We start from the raw sequence: 20,960 nt of genomic DNA, 5'->3' as shown, positions 1-20,960 counted from the left end.
TAATAGACTTCACTGGGCTGATAGCGAATATGTCAGTGCCCGTTTATTATCATATTTGCTGTTTTTCCCTGTTTATCACGCATCCTGGGAACTTAAAGCTGTATCACATTTTCCATATAAACTGAACATATGTCAAATGCAATATAATATAAAATAACTCTTGTATTCTCATTTCCCGTGGGCTATTTGGCTAATTTCTATAATTGATTTAACAATATACTTTGTACCAGCGCTGCTGTATTTGATGTCAGGACCAACCGACGATCGGAACTACCATCGGATACTGCTGAGTTATTTCTTTGCCAACGCTGTTGTCAGTTTTGTCAGCTAATCAGTGTAGAGTGGTTCAAAAGTTATATATAAGTTTATGAACATCTCGGAAATGGGAATAGTTTGGAATAGAGATTTATTGTTGGCGATAACGGGGAATTAAACATGATTGTGAAAGGACGGGAGTTTGTAGCAGGTATTGAGGTTGTTGTAAAACAGTGTTCATCAATTTGTGTAGGCTGTGTATAAATATACCGTTTACAATAGAATTTGTTATATTACTATCTGTGGTGTTTATGCTAATTGAAAATTTAAACATCACGCCTTTTTATCGAATCTGAGTCATACGTCTCATTTTCAATCAAAACAACAAAATATAATATGAAGTGCATATATACATAGTGTTAAAATTTATTTGAATTATAAAGTAATATATGTTTTCGCCTAAAGATGAAAACGTGTTTAGATACTTTGCACAACTTTTTTTATTACACTGATATATACATTAATGTGTATGCATGGATATGCCATTATTACAATCACTTCGTCTCTCTTTTTTGTTTGATATTTTTAAATTTACAACCCGGTTCATAGCCCAATTATACGACAATTTTTATATTTGAAATGATGAAATACAATTGTAAACATAGTTACTGTAATATTGATATAATTTATTCTATTAAGTACAAACAGAGCAACTTAATAAAACCAGTCGCATATGTTGTTATAAATGTCCATATTATAAATAGCATTAAATCAACATTGCATGTATTACATGAAGAATAAGTGTTTGTAATAACTCAATATTTTTTATATTTATTTTCTAAATAGTTACTCATGAACTGCATAATAAACATCAATGCATGTGCACATTTACCAGTAATGTCCATTGTTATTGAAAATGAATTATCAACTAATTATTACTCGAAAACATTAACAAAATAAGCGTGTCTGTTTTGCACTTTTTTAGGCAACATTTTATTCACCAACCATTAATAAAAACGACCTAACCTTTTTGGGAATAAAATTTGTGTCCCATATTTTGGTAGTTGTCTTATTGTATTATTCTAAATAATAAATTTATTGATGAAAACGAATGCCAAACTTATAACCAATTCTTGTCCACAAAAGACAGACAGCAGATTGAAGAAGCAAGTCATACATTTATAAATATAACCCTTCTATCTGCATACGATTGAAGGATGAATGCTTTGCAAATTTGTTAAACACAATATTCATAAGTCTTTTATTTTGTTTTTGTTTTTATATGAAAAAATTGCAACATATTAACATTGGATTTATCTTGTCATTTTCTTATTCATTTTAAACCTCTGCATTTGATCTCGATTGCTTTCATAATTAACCCTGTTGTCGGATAGTCTCCCTTATGAATATGTTGTCATTTATGACCAGTTATTGTCGATATTATCACCAGGATTCATTTACCTCGCAATCACATATAATAGCAGTTCACGTCTATTAAAAGCTTGTGACCGAATTATATACATATATAATAAAACGCTTTTATTAAATTTGCCGTAGCTTTCGACCTCTCGGTCTTTTTCTGAAAGCGACTTTATTATATATATATAATGACAAAATAGTGAAAGACAGTTCTGTCCTTCTGCGAGTGTCACATTCAGCAGTCAACTCCAAGACCTGACCACAAACTATGGAAGAACAGGAGCTTATGGGATGGTTATCAACACTGAGAAGTCGAAGATTATGATGAAATAGCTAGAAAACACCTGTACGAACATCACCATGAATGGCATGACGCTGGAAGAAGTGACCAACATAAAGTATTTGGGAGCAACCGTGTCCAATGAAGCTATCAGAAGCGCTTAGGTCCGAATAAGAATTGCCATGGCGACTGCAGCAATGGCCAGAGAGTGAAGGTTGTGCACAAGCAGTTCATACAGCTTACCCACCAAGCGCAGGCTCTACAAGTCCCCGGCTGTCTCTATCTTGGCAATCATCAAATGACGAAAGCTACTATGGTTCGGACGCGTTACCTTACACGAGCCTCTGCGCAAGACTGTGTTACACGGCAAACTAGGTGGAGGTCGCCGTTGAGGCTGTCAGATGAAAAGCTGGACGGACAATGCGGAAGAGTGGACGTCCCTCCCCATGGATGAGTTAATCCAACCAGCCCAAAAATAACATAATTGCGGAGGATCTCTGTGTCTTTGTCTTTTATTTCTCCCGAAAGGCCAGACCGGTGAACGGAAAGATAACAATGACTTTCATATTGACCTTATTTTTAACTTGAAATAACACAATGGTATCATAAGAACCAGAATGTTTGAATATGTGATGAACATTATCAACCTCTTGTCAATTTCGTGTGAACGCCATACTCACGTAAAGGCGTGCTTTGTGTCTGACTGTTTGCCATTCGTTCAATTGCCAAATATTATTGCAGATTAAAAATAAAATTGTATATTTTAATTTTCAGACATTTTGTTCGCGACGCTGTCCATGTGGTTAGTTGTATCCGAAGCGGACTGTTCTGCAGGTTTGTAAAATTGCTTTTACATTAAAAGAAGCGGAAAAACTTAATTTAAGCATAAGCAATTGTTGTTAGGCGTGGATATAAGTGACACCCCACCCTTTTATTGCATGTATATGTGCGTGGTTATCATGCAGTAGCGATATGAATTATAGTTAAAAGATGCAAGTTAAAAATTATATAGTTCTGAAATTCGAATGACGAAATAATTTAATATGACGAATATATGACGAACACATTAAATTTAATGAATCGCGTTCTGAGAAAACTGGGCATACTGCATATTCTTAGAGTGTATCCTATTATGTACGAATGCAACAAAATGACGAACATCTTACCCATACTCAGAAGAAAACACAGACATGAATATTTGATGTCAAGTGAATATAGTTTAATATAGATATCAATTGCATACAAAGTGGCTTGTATACCGGTAAGTAAATAAGTGTTTGTATAACGAGTAAACAAAATGTTATAAAACATTTGAAAGCACACATGTATATAAAACAAACGTCTGATTGCCGTTTGGCATAACATATTTTTTCTTGTGAATTTAACATTATTAATTATATATCTATGTATAATGTTAATACTGTTTAGTAAGTTTAATAAAACATTAATGTTGCAGAAGCTCCTGTTGAATACTACGAATACATATTGCCAAATCTGCCTAACACTACGTATGACTTCAATGATATAGTCATTTTGCCAAGAGATCGGGATGACGCCACAGTAACAATTCTAAACGCAAGTGGAGAACTCATTTTTGACAAAACAACAGTCAACATCGGATCAGATTTTCGCCTGAATGTAACCGACAATAACATAAGTTATACAGAACTTTTAGCAGGTAAAAATCGCCAAATGTATAAAGAATTCGTACATCGCGTTACTTTCGTAATATAATATATAGTTATAATATTTCAGTGTCAAAGGCATATTTCATTTATCATAGTGGTACTTTAATGAATTAACCATTAACAGTTGTGAAATTCTCTAGGTCGCATGAATTAGATACAGGAAACAGAAAATAAATCATAGACACAATTTATAATGATTCAGACGAAATAAATATGCCCTAAAAGAGTTGACAAACAAATAACTGACGTGGGAAAATTATGATCATGCATACGTTTGTTTAATTATAGGTTTGCGCATGCGCACATCCATCGAATGTGACGTTGTCATAAATCTGTCAGGCATACCGCTTCATCTGGTGTCCACCGTTCAATTTGAAACAAAGCATCAACTAATTAGTGACCAGCAAGAGATTCTGGAGAAATGTATGTTCGTATCTGCACTAATTCAGGCGTCCAAGCAGGACACAGTCGCTAATATCTGCCAATTTTGGGCGCGCAACGCCACAGTGGACAGCAATTCCGATGCTGTGTCTCGGGTAATCCCTTGGGCGATTAACTGTAGTCAGATCGAGATTCCATTCAGTGACGGATTAATTATAAATAATGCATCAATTTTATGGGGAACGGAAATCGTCAGTAATAGCCCTGTATGTGTAATATTTGCAACGGAATGTAATTTACCCTCCCTCAACAACCGCGACAAACATTTGGCAACATTTGAAAGTTCTCCAAGCCCAATAGTCTGGAAGAGTTTCTCGCAATCTCACCTCTGGTCCGATCAGTTCTTACTTATGCCCTCCCCTGAACTACAAATAGTGAACCTTTCCATTATTGGTAAGTTGGAGAAAACACGAATTACGTAATTCACTTTTGAAAGTGATAACCACTTGGATAATTGAGGGCTAAGCAGTTGTCAGATAATCAATAACGATGTGCATAAATAATTAATGAAAATGTAATGAAATACATATATCTGCCACGAGTAAGCCAATTGGAACACTGCCGATATACAAAATTAATGAGACAAAATGTTTCAGTGATATTTCACCTTACATGTATATCATTACAAGTTAATTTATTTTGAGTTCTCCATATATATTTGCTTGTTAACTCGAAAAAAAGGCGGTAATGCATTCCAATGGGATACGATTATATAATTTAAAAAGAATGCATTTCAATAAACTATGAGTTAACATTTTTACATAGACCTCTACCCCGGAAATTTAAATCTTGCAAAAATAATTACTAAAATAATAAACAATAAAACATATTACATTAACTCGTCATTGCTTTAAAATGCAAACAGTTTTTCAAACAAAGCCATGACATATTCATACATTTATTTATGTCCCGTATGCAAATTTCAATTATATGAGTCGCGTTCTGAGAAAACTGGGCATAATGTATGTGCGTAAAGTGTCGTCCCAGATTAGCCTCTGCAGTCCGCACAGGCTAATCAGGGACGACACTTTCCGCCATAACTGGATTTTCGTGTAGAAGAGACTTCCTTTAAAAGAAAAATACCATAAAAGCGGAAAGTGTCGTCTCTGATTAGCCTGTGAGGAATGCACCGGCTAATCTGGGACGACACTTAACGCACATGCATTATGCCCAGTTTTCTCAGAACGCGACTCATATAATGATCGTATCTACAATTATGTTTGAATAACTGCGCATACACATTATTTTCAGCCGATGGCAATGCCACTGTTACCATTTATGCGTCTGGAAAACAGAGCAGGTGGAACATAACTTATGCCGTTTCCCGTCGTGTTGAAAATGTTCCTGTCAACCGTAATGGCGTATATCTCGTGTCATCAGTCCCGGTAAATGTGAAATGCTCATCTAGAAAAGATGGTGACAAATGCATCTGTCAGGATTTTATTGCCATAAAAATCCGCCTAGGAGACAATGTTACTGGTAATGAAGACCTTAATGGAATGACAGTCCGCTGGATTCACACGAAATTATCACAATTACCCGTCATTATTATCGTGCTGTGTGCAAGTCCTACCAATGTGTCGCTGAAAACAGGTCTTTCTGGTGTTGTCAATCAGGTGGAACCTTTTACAATTGAACTTACGGATTCCCAGGTAATTTACGTTTATAGATTTAACGTTTCAATACCAGCATTTTATAGGCTTGAGTGGTCATCACTGCCTAACGTGTGTCAGTACTATGTACAGCAAACTTTCGACGAAAGCTACAGCTTCCATACCACAAGTATCTCAAATTCTACGTACTTTGACAAAGACCTGTATGATAGCAAAACACAAAATTTTAACCAAATTCCATACGTCCGCACAAGTTTTACCTCACCCTCTGAAGGTGCAAAAATAAAAAATACGACGTTTGAGTCTTCAACTGTGGGACCTGTGATCAAAACTGTCGCGCCATCGAATGTGGGAACGGTAACAACATCCCGCGGCTACGTCATTCTCGACACCATTCATTCCGATGACGGCATCCAGCTGCTTTTGAACGCCGAGTCTGGACACAGCGTGGAGAGAGGGCAAACATATACTGTTAACCTGAATCAGGAGGGATATGAAATTCCCCATGTCAAGAACATAACGGCTGTGGTGGTGAGCTTGCTGGTGGCGCTGTTTGCAGTTGCAGGTTTGATCTTGATTTTCGTGCTCAATGATTTTGTGCATAGAAGACGGCGCTTGCGCAGAAATACACGTATTCGACCATTTTTGTCGTATTACGATTGAATAAATTAAAGACATACATAAGTAAAATTATAAAACGTTTGCTAATGCAGAAGTTAAATGCTAATGCAATGTATATATTTCCGTCACTCAACTATCGAACGGCTTAATTAACAAATATCTAAACGTTGTGTGCAATAGTTAATATGCTGTAAGGACAAATAATATGCACTTATTTGCTATTTATGTTTAATTATACATCATATTACACATGAACATGTGTAACCTATGTGGCAATTAAATGGGTTGCATGTATTATTTAGCCTTCTGTAAGTGTTATCACGAAATATTCGCCATCTCAAATATGCTAGCATTTAGTCAGACTAAAGACTAATTTGGCTTTACAAACAGTTTGGTACTGTTGGTTTTTCTGATTAGAATGTATTCGTTTTTTTCCATTACAAACTTTGACATATTATGGACAATTATTCTTCATAACCAGATAATCATGTTCGGTACAGCCGTATGTGGGTTAAGTCAGGTTTTGAAGCTGTTTGCAATGTAAACATGTTATTTTTTTCATGTTTTTAACACATTTCTGATGTTTTTGTTGATTGTTTCCTTTTATTGTCCGTGCCAATCATATATCTTCACTGCAAGATTAAAGTATCAATTCTTACACTGAATACACAACCAACATTATCATAAGCTCAAATGATAACTGTCATGTTTGATGGGCGAATGATTTGGTTCTATCAGTTGGGTAGGCTCTGTCGTTATTGTGTTGTAATTTAAGAAATATCGATAACAAGAGAATGTCGAGTGCAATCTTGTAACTTTAGAAAATGGCTATGTAATACTCATTCAAAATATGCAAACTGTTAACAGATACATTTATTGCAATATGTACGTAATTATAAACTATTCTACATTTCATTAAAGAAGGTATCCGTCCTTCAAACTAAATTGTTGTAATTAGTATATAAAGAGAGTGTATATATCGTTAATTTCACAGATTTTATACTGAAGAGTTAGTAAATATGCGAACATTCTTCACGGAAGGTTCTAGCTTTTGGAACTTGAAAACAATACAACATATGTGTGTACACATGTTTTTTTATTTATACAGTTAAATAGTGACGTAATTTATCAATATGATTATTTGAAAGTATTATAAGAAGCGTGGCTGCTAATAAGTAACGCTAAAGCTCCTTCTTCATAATCAATAATAAACTAAACTAAATAAATAAACTAAAATATCATAAATAATATTTTAATATGAAATAATAAAATAAAATAAAATATAATATAACATAACTAAACAGAACACAACACAACACTACACAACACAACTAAACACTCTGCAACAAAACGCATCGCAACCCAACGCAACCTAACACATCGCAATACAACACAACGCAATACAACACAGCGCAATACAACACAGCGCAATACAACACAACGCAATACAACAAAACGCATAGCAATACACCTAAACAAAACCCAATACCCCTAAACACAAAATATCGCAACGCAACACAACGCAAAGTAAAGTAGCGTTAAGTAAAGTAAATCAACATAACGTAAAGTAAGGTAACGAAACGTACAGTAAGGTTACGAAACAAAATATAATATTATAATATTATATATTATAATTATAATATATACAATAAAATAACACATGCTTTTTTAGTATGTGCGCAAAAGGGTACTCAACGACAGTGCTGTGTGAATTATTGGAAAAAATGGGTAACTACCGAACCCTTCAATGCGGTATTGAATACCAGTAAAAAGCGATTTCGTAAAACTGTAGATACTTAAATAGGCATACTTAATAGAATACCTTTTGCAGCGAAATAAGTTCCCAATTTGTGTTCAATAACAATAATTACAAAAATAATTCAATATTCAACGGCGGTAAACAATATTATTAAAGGACCGTGTTTTTATTAAGTGCCACTTAATTGGTTAGAAGCTATCAAAAGTACTCGGCACTCGATTATGCGATCATTCCCATTCCTTAACATATTTATTTTAGTGGCTTTAAATTTGAGGCACTATGGCATTATGCGTTCCCCTAACGCCCGCAATTAGCATTATGCTATTTGGAAAGGAACTCGATGTTTGTTTTTAGTGATATACAACGTCCTTTAAGCATTCCTCCATAACGAACTCATCACAAAGTGCAATTCCAGAAAAGAAATGCACCAAACAAACCTTTGGCGCAAAAAGATTTCTTTCGACTTGCGAAGGCCTTACCACGTTTGACATTCGCACCTTGTCATGATCTAAAAACACTGAACACATTAGAATAAACTTATTTGTCCAAAACTATCCAGCAATGGATGAATTCTACCAAACTATGATTGAAACGGGGTTCGAATCAAACAAACCGGAATTCTGACTCTTTAAGCTATTCCGACGATCTTGTCTCAACTGTCTCTTCGATTGTGCGAGTGGAATCGGCTTACCCGTTATTACTATAAGTTATCGGACACTTAAAAAAATCGTGTCCGAAAATTTAGATACGAATTTTTTTTTAAAAATACGAGTGTCCGAAAATTTAGAGACATATACGTTATGTTTGTTTGTCAATTATTATATTAAAATAAAACCAATTAATAAATGTGCAATAATTTGTATTATGTTGTACTATCCTTTCTGTGCTTAAAATTATTTACAACTTCACTTATTTGCAATCTCTTACCTGAAATGGTATATAAAATGTAATAAAAAAACATACTTCTTCCTGAATACGATATCATTTCAATGCTTTTGGATTTATTACCGGTTTAGATGGTAATCTACCCATTAACGTAATTGTAATTCTCAATTGCCCTTAGGGCATTCTATGCAAGGTTTTATTACCCTAATCCGGTTGTAAAACTCCATGATTGAAGGGTCTCAGATAAGCGAAAACGAGGCAAACATCTAGTAAATTAGCTGTACAATATACTGTCCAAAAAATTGGAGTCACTTATTATGGACGAAAACCCGTATGTCCTAAAAGTAACGAAAAAATACTTATTTTGGCTAAAAAGGGAGTGTCCGAAAACTAAGAGTGTCCGAAAATGTGTAGTAATTACGGCATAACAAATTTAGTCTTAATACTATACAAGATATAATTTGGTGTCGGTAATATCTATGAAAACGTGTCATTTGATACAAAAATAATGAAAATACGCAAGAATTGTATATTAATCTTGACCATTCAAACTGTGTTGCTTGTGTTAATCATGTGTTTCCAACATGTTTATTCGATGACGGAATGAGTGAGCTGAGCATATCAGATAAATTCGATTCAGGTCAGTTTTCCGATCCCGAAGGAAACGAAACTCGAGCACACGAGCAAGACCCTGCGTAAAAGGCTCAAAGGGAGCTATACATTACAGGTAGAGAAGTAAGGGGACACGGTAGGTCCTGTAAATGAAGGGACATACATATTCACAACGGACGATCGTGGCAAACCATTAGAATGTTAAAATAAAAAACGTGTAATTAGGTTGGAAAAATTATGTCATTCTTAGCGGTGTATCTAACTATAATAGTGCTAATAAATGAAGAGATTGCTTATACATTGCACTACCGGTTTGTACATCCGGTTGTGTCACTTGCCATTCAATTTCGTTTACGTTGAAAAAAAAGGATAAATAAATAGCATGTTATATTTATTTATTTATTTCCACCTTTGATATATTTACTCAGTGATTTAAAATATAAGCTGTCTTATATTTAAGTGCGTATTTTTAAATTGCAATGTTTAATACTAAGTAAATAAACGCTCATGAGTACATGTATTGCATTGTTTTCAGTTGTATAGGTTGTATTATTATCATACGTTTACAGATCATCTTTTAACGGTGATTATGCTGACTTGCCAACTCTACCATTAAGAGGTTTTTAAATTTGCTTCACTCGTTATAGTTAAGCTACATACAAAGAGGTCGTACATGTTTACAATATGCAACAGCATTTAACATTACCTTTAATTTGAGATTGATGCATACGGCAATGATTTTATTTTTGCTAGTATATTTTTTGCAAGAACTTCCATGAGGATCGCAGCGATGGCCAGAATGAGCAGAACAAACAGTTCCATCAACTTCCCCACAAAGTACAAGCTCTACAAGTCCCTCTTAGTCTTCATCCTACTCTACGGCTGCTTAGCGCGGGCAAAGAACGCAGGAATCAGGGATTTGAACATAAATGTATCCGAAGACTGCTCCGCATCTCCTATACGGAGCACAAGACCAGCGACTACGTCCGGAACAGTACGGCAACACCTGTTGGCCCACAAGAGCCCCATCTGGCGACTGTAAACGACGAATGTTGGCTTAATTTGGATAAGTTACCAGGCAGGACTCCCTGTGCAAGACTGTTCTTCAGGGCACGATAGAAAAAGGTCGACCTCGAGACCGTCAGAAGAAAAGCTGGATGGATGATGTAAAAGAGGGGCATATTCATAGATGAATTACTCTCAGCAGCACACAATAGGCTTGACTGGAGGAGGATTTCGGTATCGTTGTCCCTCTTTTTTCCCTAATGGCAAAACCGGTCAAGTATGATGATGATGATGATGAAGATGATGATGATGATGATAATGATGATGATGATGATGATGATGATGATGATGATGATGATGATGATGATTATGATGATGATGATGCTATCATAAAAAGGCCCACTGAAATATCATTGTTCTTTGAAAAATAAATATTTGCTGTACCCTGTTGCTACAATGATTATTAATAAAAAAATGTGATTGCAACTATGTTTTTGCAATTAAGACACTAACTTAATCCTTTTCTGAAAACTGCAACATCGACTGTAAAGCGGCTATTTTTCTTATTCAAGAAACGTGTGGTGCCATTAAAGTAACATTACTACTCAAAATCAACGAAAATTTCGTACAATTTTTCGTAAAATAAAGCTTAACAATTAAAAATCATTGTTCCTTCGGCAATTGCCGAAATTTCAACACCAGATGTGGTCTGGTAAAATAGATTTTTGTGGATACAAAATGCTCGTTTTTATTATGGTTTTAACATGGTACCATTTTATTGTTCGTGTGTCGTATGAATAGATATATTCGCAGGAAATTAGCATAGAATTTATTGTGGTCACAAATAAATAAAAACGAGCATTTTGTATCTACAAAAATCTATGTAATCATACCACATCTAGCGTTGAAATTGTGGCTATTGCTATAAGGAACACTGATTGTTTAGGTGTAAACTTAATGTTACGAAATACTTTACGGAATTTTCGTTGAATTTGAGCGTTATAGAGACTTTAAACATTTTACTCAACGATCTAATTTAAAATATCCGTTTAATCAATCCTACAAAATACGATGTTAAATGAAGTGAACCATAAAGGTGTTATATATAAATTAAATATAAACGTAATTAAAATACGAATCTTCAATAATATCATTACGTTAACCGAATTAGAAGACGTGTTTATACACATTTAAGTGATATTATGGGCATTTTTCATTGATGAATTGAGCTGAAAAGAATTACCAGGTCAAAAGAGTTAGTTATAATGTGGTAACTGACCAATTATCTACAACTCATCTTGCTACCAGTTGTTTATAAAATTATATATTATATTCAATATTTTACATGACCCACCCAGTTCACTAAGCTGAAATGATAGGTAAAAACAAAAATTGGATTTGTGTCGTATGAAAGAATCTGCATGAAAACTACATTTAGATTCACATCGTACATCGAATCATTTCTGTTGTCAGTTGTCAAAACGAAAGTACGGTTGATATTCAAATGCATTATTTTTCTATTTCCGGGATATTGTTTTAGTATGTTGATGCTGCATTAACAAATATAAGTGTATATGAAGTGAAAACACCAAAAATAAACAACGGTTGAGATACACACCTATAAACTGTTAGATGCCCATTATATCACTTTAAGCTTTGAGGATATTTATGTTTTTGTTGTAGTACGACGTCTTTACAATAAGAAACCAGAGTCCACAGCCTGTTAAGGAACATACAGCAATAAAGTGCTTGCAATCTGAATGATAGTGAGAGTGTACAATAGACCAAATCTGTGTTTTATGTGGAAAACATGACCAAAACCATTATAGGTATACCGTGGTATTTGTGTGTGTCTTATTACTTCACAATATCGAAATATGTCTTCAATAAAGTAAATACTACTTTACAAAGTACCTTAATTATTGTCAAACTTTGCAAACCATATCATAAAGCAACACAACTTATTTTGGTCACTTTAATGATTAGGACACAAACGTTTTTACTCAAAATACAAATCACTCTAAATTGTCTGCCATTTTGTTTAACGCGTATTTTTAACAATATTGGCGGTATTTCGTAGTCATCGAACATGTGTTAGAAAAAGGACAACGATCATAAAGCCAAGCACAATAAAAAGAAGGCGATTGATTGTGTTGTAACGTAACTTATTAAACAGGCATTTATACTTAAAAAAAGTTACCAATGCATTTCATGCAATTACTACTGTATAACATCTCATCTCGTTTAGCTACATCATTTATACAACAATACATCTAATCAGATTCCGGACTAAATTAGTTTTTGTATTGGCCAGCTTGTTTACATAATTATTTTCATTATATATTCTATCCGAAAACAGTTATTTGTATTTACAAGAGGTTGTTCGCATGCGGTTATCTGGAAATGAATCGCTTGTTTTTCTCACATGCATACGGCTAAATTTTGTAGCTACATTAAAAGCCGTTATTGATGAAAACAATGTGCCAAATATTTAAGGCAATATTTCGGTGTACAAATTTTGTTTCTTTCAACCACCACTTTCTTCTGAGGGACATTATATAACACTGAGATTGTATCATGCGTCAGAGGTGACCAATAAGAGATTAATAGGAAAAATTGCGCTAGATCCAGTATAGTTGGCGTTGCCCTGGAGGGCGGCGACTAGTATATAATGCATTTTGTTTTCGCTTATGGGAGGAGAAGTTATTTTACGGATCAATGTATATATTTTTGTTTTAAAAATATCTTGCAAAGTGGTGATTTTTTTGTGTAAATAAGTGTAAATAAGTACTGCATTTGTGCCTATTACATTTATTACAACATTTATTGCCAATAATGCAAAGCTAATTGTTTTAATAAATAACTGATCCACAACTGATCACAGGGAAAAGATCACAGGGACTGGGCAAATACGCGAACATTTCTGGTTTTGTATAAAAACAAATGATGTTTTGTATAAAAACAAAACATAATCAAAATATATTTATTTTGTGTTTTTTCTAATTTGCTTATTTAGTGGAGAATCAATGTAGTACGATAGTTGACGACCTATCGCGCAAGCAAGTTTATTGTAAGGCGTAGAGGTACGAAAAGTACAATGTATTAGTTTATTAATAGACATATAATAACGATCGCTATACACAACTTCTCCAAATAGCAGTACATAAGTGAATGTCAGCCGAAATAGCTCAGTTGGGAGAGCGTTAGACTGAAGCTGTTAACGCAACAGTCATCTAAAGTCCCCCCGGTTCAATCCCGGTTCCGGCACGAACGGAACAGTTCGGCGGCTGATAATTTTTTCAGTCAGGTTAATAAATATAATAAAGCTTTATTTTATGCAGACATTTTAAAATCCATTTTACTACAATTGGACATTTTTATTAAAATTAATGGATGCAACGTGGTGACAACGTTAATGAAAATTTCTTACATCACTTAAATATCTTTAAAAAATACACGTGTTTTTATATTAACAAACAAATGCAAACAAAACATCTATTATCCATGTATTTTTTTGGTTTTCTATCATAGGCCTATCCCTACCACATATAGAGCGCGAAGCGCGACACGTATTATTGATTGTAACAATGAGTTGCGATAAAGGAAGCAGCCTCTTATCAAGAAGGAGCTGTGTCCCAGCAACCCGTTTTCCTAGAGTCAAGCACTCCTCGGAGTTTTTTTTTAAGAACCACATAAAGAGCGCGAAGCGCGACACGTATTACTATCGAGGTGGTATGGGCCCTTTAGCATTATCCGACCATTACGTCCATAGTTATCTTCCTTAGAAGTTGAGAAATTTTGAAATCCTTGTTCGAAGTCCAAAATTTCATCCGATTGTTCCCAAACTTTCAAAGTTTTTTTTTATCAATGAGGACCCAACCCAAACTCTCTTTATGAGCAATATCGGACCATAAGTCCAGAATTATGTCTATTTGAATTTAAAAATAAAAGTGAAAAACTGCTTGGTTAGGTGATTATGTCAACATCAGATTCTTTCCAAACTTACAGTGTCGTCATATCAAGGAGCATTTTTACCTCATTTTAAATGAGAACTATCGGGACAATAAGTCCAATTTTTTTCTATTAAATTTGACATTATAAACAATTTCCACTTGTTTAAAAAAATTCACAACTTTCGTCTGAATATTTCCGAACTTGTTAAGTGTTTTTATATCAGTATTACTCGAAACCTATTGAAAATGATGAATATCGGAGCAATAAATCTATTACGACCTTTTACTGAATTTCAAAGTATTGTGAAATGCAGCTTCTTTATACAATTTAAAGTTTTCATTTATTTTTTTTCAAACTTTTACAGTGTTTTCATATCAATGAGTACTCAACCCCTTTCGTAAATGTGCAACGTAAGAATAAGTTCAGAATCATCTCCCCTTGAAGTTGAGAAAAATATGAAATTACGCTTACAAGATAAAGCAGATTTTTTAAAACCTACACAGTTCTGTTCCATTAATGAAAACTGCATACGGATACCAGTAAGAAAAGGAAACCAATGTAAATAAAATGAACTATGAAATATGTGGGGGTTACAACACAAATCATATATAATGGTTATATGGGGGTTATAACACAACATCATAAATGATGGTTATTTTGGGGTTATAACACAAAATCATAGATAATGGTTATACCAGTATCTTTTTCTATTTTGTTTAAACAATCAGCCAATACATTAATATTTACAGTAGAAAAAAATCGTTCCATGTAACTTCAATTTAGTGCCTTTTACACTGAAATTCCCGACGCCATTTGATGCTTTGCATCAATACTTATCTTGTGTATTTACTTAAATGCAGAAAACTTATTAAATAGCGAACAAAAACGATCCAGATGATGAAATTAAATAAATGCTTCGCAATATATTCAACTTGGGGTAGCAAATTTAAACGTATGTCAAAACATGTCCACCCAAGTGTGTATATAATTTTCCATAAGTTTCACACACATAACTTTTGTCAATTATGCATTTTTATCTGAAATTTTCATCCCGTTTAAACTTTGTCATACAAGCAATATTTTAACCATCAATCATGTACTGTGGCAAAACGTATGTTACGAACTACACAATCAATATAAGTCTTACCTTTAATAGTGCGTATCTTTGAAATATTTGCAACTGTCTCAGAAGAAATGGCATTGTTGTAGTAATGGCCTATTAAGACACTGTTGCTGTCAAACTATATTTATATAGACGTGAAAGGTTAGGGAAAGTCATTTTCATTCATTACCAAAGGACTATCTATTGATAAAGAAAGCTTTTATTATGTCAGACAGATTTGTCTCGGAAATCTCGATAGAAGCCGACATTTCGAGATTCGATTGCTATTCACCAGTTTCTGGTGAACACAAACAAATGCTCTTTAACAGCCCGATTTGCTGACCGAAAGAGAAACCAATAACTTTACATTAAATATTTAAATTATCTGCTGATTAAATTCAACATTGTTTATTCAATAGCCTGCACCAGAAAGATTGTATCTGCCGGCAATAAGTGTCATTGAAAAATTTAGCTTCATGCGGAGATAGTATGCTTGCATCAATGTTCTGGAAAACTTCTATAAGATCTTTTTATACTCTGTTTAATACATTTATTTATGACTCATAACTCGAAACAAATATCCGTTTTCTTTTCCACGGACGACAAAAGCTTAAATGGTGAAAGGTTTCGTCTGTAGTCATATATCTATTAATACGATCTTTCTATTTGCATAAGATTGGATGTTATCAATAAGAACCAACACAGCTTTAAATGATTCGTAAATTGTTGTAACAAAATTGTAATAGGCGTTATTCGCCAGACTCATGTTAACTTCATTTTCTCTGTCGTAAATTGTATGTCATCAAACCATTTGTTGGACGTTTTTCCCAAATGAATATTTTGGTCTTTATGACAAGTTGTTGTTGGCGTTGAGCAGATGTCAACAACCTATCAACGACACATAACAGCTTAAAGTTCATCTCTGTCAATTAACATATTTCTTATTTGTTTACATGCGCCCCTTTGGTAAATTAAAAGCGTTTGATTTAGTTATTGGATATTGTTCTGCCTGTATGCAATTCTGTTTGTTTTTTTCGTTCCGTGAGTTATATTTAAATATCGAACCGACAAATGTTATAACTAGGTTCAACACTTTAATACTGCCATAGTTATTGCATATGATCATTTTATTATTTAAGTGAAAAGTAGGCCAACGTGAAATCGATTTCGAAATATGCACGACCGGTATTTTATGCACAATGTCTCACAGACACGCATGATGAAATATATAATGTACTTAAGATTTGAAGCATAGAAGTATTTATCACTAAAATCAATTAACCATGAGCGGTTTAAACATTCCGTAGTGCGTAATAATCTAACAGACGTGAACATAACCTAAGAATAACTAACAATTAATTGAACTACAAACGCATTTTTTTTAATTACACACGCACACCGTTCGAATTAGACTTTGTCATACATCTTCCAGACATACAACTTCATCTGGTGTCCACCCTTCAATTTGAAACAAAATATAACCTAATAAGTGGCTTCAAGTGTTTGTGGAGAAATGTGTTTTCGTAGCGGCATTAATTCAGGCGTCTAAGCCAGACAGAGTCGCTTATATCTGCCCATTTTTGGCGCGCAACGCCACAATGGACAGCAATTCCGATGCCGTGTCTCGGGTTATCTCTCAGGTGATTAAATGTAGTCAGATCGAGATTCCGTTTAGTGATGGATTAATAATAAATAATGCATCAATTTTATGAGAAACGGTAATTGTCTGCAATAGCCCAAGTTGGCTGAGCACAATATTCGGGAAGAGTTTATCGCAATCTCAATTCTTATCTCACTCATTCTTATACACCGTTCCACAATAATCCCTCACCTGTACGACTAGTAGTGAACCTTTCCACTATTGGTAATTAAGAGATAACACGAACTACTTTTGGAAATGATAATCACTTAGATAAGTGAGATCTAAACAGTTGTCAGATAATCAATTAAGGCATATCTACATTATTAATGAAAAAGGAATTGAATACATATACCTGCCACAAAAATGCTCTTTGGAACAATCACCTGTCGATATACAAAATAAATTAGACAAAATGTTTCAGTGATTTCTCCTCACGTATAAAACAATACGTGAATTGATATTGTTTCTGCTTATTCCTTTGCTCATTATCCCAAACAAGCATAGGCGGTAATGCATGCATATGTGATAAGATTAAATAATCCTTTCTCATGTGATATAATGAGATAGAATAATAAACAATTACAATTATGATTTTAAAACGTAATTGCTCTAAACAGCGTCCAGTTTTTCACATTACTTATGGCGTTCACCGTCATGTTGAAAATGTTACTGTCAACCGTAATGGCGTATATCTCGTGTCATTAGTCCCAGTGAATGTTTATTGCTCATCTAGAAAATATGGTGACAAATGCATCTGTCAAGAATTTTTTGTCACTGGCAATGAAGACATAAATGGAATGACTGTCCACTGGATTCTCGCGAAATTATAATATTTAGCCGCCATTATTATCGTGTTATGTGCAAGTCCTACAAATGTGTCGCTGAAAACAGGTCTTTCTGGTATTGCCAATCAGCTGGAACCTGTGCCAATTGATATACTTTTATATATTAAACTTTTTTCGTCATAATTTTATAGGCTTGAGTGGTCATCTCTGCCTTACGTGTGTCAGTCCTATAGAAAGCAAAATTGCGACGAATGCTCTACAGCTTCTTTAATACTAGTATCCCACAAGAATAGTTTGCTAGCACAATATGCGGTTTTAACCATATTTCAAACCTTCCCACAAGTTTTTCCTCATCCACTGAACGCTAAAAAAATTAAAGATTACCACTTTCGAGTCTTCAACTTTAGGGACAGTGGTCAAAATCGAGTGTGGGCACCGTAACATCATCCCATTGTGACATCATTTTCTATAACTATAAGTTATCATACATAAACATTTATAAACCCTGTTGCAAATCTATGTAAATGATGTTGGCCATTGAGCGTTCTGTAAGTGTAAACACAAACGTTTGCAGGTCTTAGATGCGCTTACTTCTCAAAAGTGTTACCATGCATTTGCGCTAAGTATTAAATTGGTTTTACTAAAATATTTTATGTACACTTGTTCTTAAAAATGATATATTCCAACATTTTATGCAGAATTACAAGCTTTTGCATCATATGGAGAATTATTTTGTTCTTGGAATTGACAACGATAAGACGTGTTTTCTTTCTCTCGTAGTTATATCCTAAATTGTGATTTTCTAATCGACGTGATTTTCTTGATCGCCGTATGTGTTTACGATATATGCCGGGATAAGGCTTTGTAAACTTATAAAACATTTTTAAATAAAGAATTGAAAGCTGTTTTTGGGAAATTAACATATGCTCGTGGATTAAATATTATATTATGTACGTGTCTGTGCTAATGCACACACATGAGCACGAACTCGAATCCAAGCCAAGGGAGTTTACAACTTTACAAACTGAAAATTGTCATGGCATTCAACAATCGCCTTTATTCCATGGTGATGATAATTGTGATAACTGAGATTATCCGTAGTGCACGTACTGAATGGGCAACAATTTTAAAGTTTAAAGTTTTATGCGCTTCAATAAAGAGGCGTCATCAAATTTTGCAAATGATCTACCCGTCAAGGTTCACAAAATGGCATCCAACATCACCGCGAATATATGGCAGACCAGTTGCATCAGGATAATGGTACATCAACAAATCAATGATCCAGCTTTATAAAGATAGATTCGAAACAAAATAATATAGATTTTTTAAAACATGCTTTAGAAAATAAGATACATGTTCGATGAAATAACAAACACATTGCTATGAAAATTAAAACAATTACAATATGCATAACTGTATAGATGCTTTAATGTTCCAAAGTGTAATGCAGCGATTTTTCTTCCCCATTTGGGAAAAGAACCTGTACCATACCAATTTGGAAAAATTAGCGCGAAAATCCTGAAATTGGGAAAATTCGTGTCGTGTCATCTCCAATATGGGAAATATGGGTCTTTTTAATTGCTTGGTAGCAATAGCACAAATCAACTTAACTATTTATTTACATTCATTTATGGTTGAAATGTTCAGTGTCAGTGTTCATTTTAATTGTTAACTTGCATATAATGCACTTTAGGAACAAAATGGACGAAATTTTCCTTCTTTTTTAGAAATTTTTAGACTGCAATTGGGAACTGTGTAGTTTTCCTTCAATTACCTTTTACGGGTTCTTTATAAAGAAGGGAAACAATCGCTGTAATGATATCAACATTAATAATTTTTAAACCCTTTTAAACAATCATCGAATACTTCCAATACTGTAAATTTAGTACTTATAATACCTATGACTTGAATATGTTGTCTTCTTTTGAAACGCTCGATTGTGTGTTTACTGTAGAAGAAGTAAGAAGAAGAATATCTAACAAAAGCGAAATAAAAGGTGTGACTGGTTTAGCCATGTAGCCGTGTCTTTATTGATTATAACAATTTTATCTCACAATCTCTTACTAACATGTTAAATTCCATTTCCGGTCCTGGTATTTATCAAGATTCTTGGTGTAAAGGTACTATTACATCATTGTAAAGTTGACAAGAAAGAACATTCCAATTATAGCGGAATCATACTTGTTAATGTAATTTCTAAAATATTTGCACTACGTATACAAAACAGAATCAACTGCTGGTGTGAGGGAAAAATAAACTTTATCAATTTCAATTCATTATAGAGGCAAAGGAAGTACAACCGATTGTTTTTATCTTACATAACATTATACAAAATGTTTGTTTGCAGAAACATAACTTATATTGTGCTTTAATTGATTATGAAAAGGCTTTTGCTACAGTAAGCAACGAAGCATTATGGATACATTTAATTGAATCAGGCTTCAGTTGCAAAAACTATTATTAAACGTATATAGCGAAATGTATATGTCATACTCTGACTTCTTTGATGCCTTTTTTGGTGTAAGACAATGAGATGTCATTTTGCCGTTACTTTTTATTTAGTTTATAAATAATTCAACGATTGTATTAATGTTCAAAATTTCACAAAATGATGATTTGTATTTGCTGTCTGTTTTATGCTGTTATTTGCTGGTCATATTGTATAATTTACTACTAACGCAGTAAGCCTGCAGAACAAACTAAACAATGTATACTCTTTACTCTTCTAAATTTGGATCTAAACTTAATGGAAATAAAACAAAAATATGCATATTTGAAAAATGAAACCGTTGGCGCAACTACACATGGTCAATAAATAATGAGTGCGAGGCCTTGAAATTGTCAACATTTTTTTATATATCTGGGTATTCAATTCCTCTACACAGGAAATAGGTCGAAT

At 33.8% G+C, this 20,960-nt stretch overlaps 1 protein-coding gene across 1 annotated transcript; it reads left to right on the top strand.

Moving 5' to 3' along the window:
* The first annotated feature begins 327 nt into the window (after positions 1–327).
* LOC127866692 (uncharacterized) lies at positions 328–5,468 on the top strand. The gene is made up of 5 exons (XM_052407438.1): positions 328–466; positions 2,729–2,788; positions 3,411–3,632; positions 3,931–4,178; positions 5,335–5,468. The coding sequence occupies exons 1-5, from the start codon at positions 436–438 to the stop codon at positions 5,392–5,394; spliced, it is 621 nt and encodes a 206-aa protein (XP_052263398.1). The 5' UTR covers positions 328–435; the 3' UTR covers positions 5,395–5,468.
* The last annotated feature ends 15,492 nt before the right edge of the window (positions 5,469–20,960 follow it).

Source organism: Dreissena polymorpha, chromosome 1 (genome assembly GCF_020536995.1).
Source record: "Dreissena polymorpha isolate Duluth1 chromosome 1, UMN_Dpol_1.0, whole genome shotgun sequence".
NCBI lineage: Eukaryota > Metazoa > Mollusca > Bivalvia > Myida > Dreissenidae > Dreissena > Dreissena polymorpha.
This window is presented reverse-complemented; position numbering and strand designations above follow the sequence as displayed.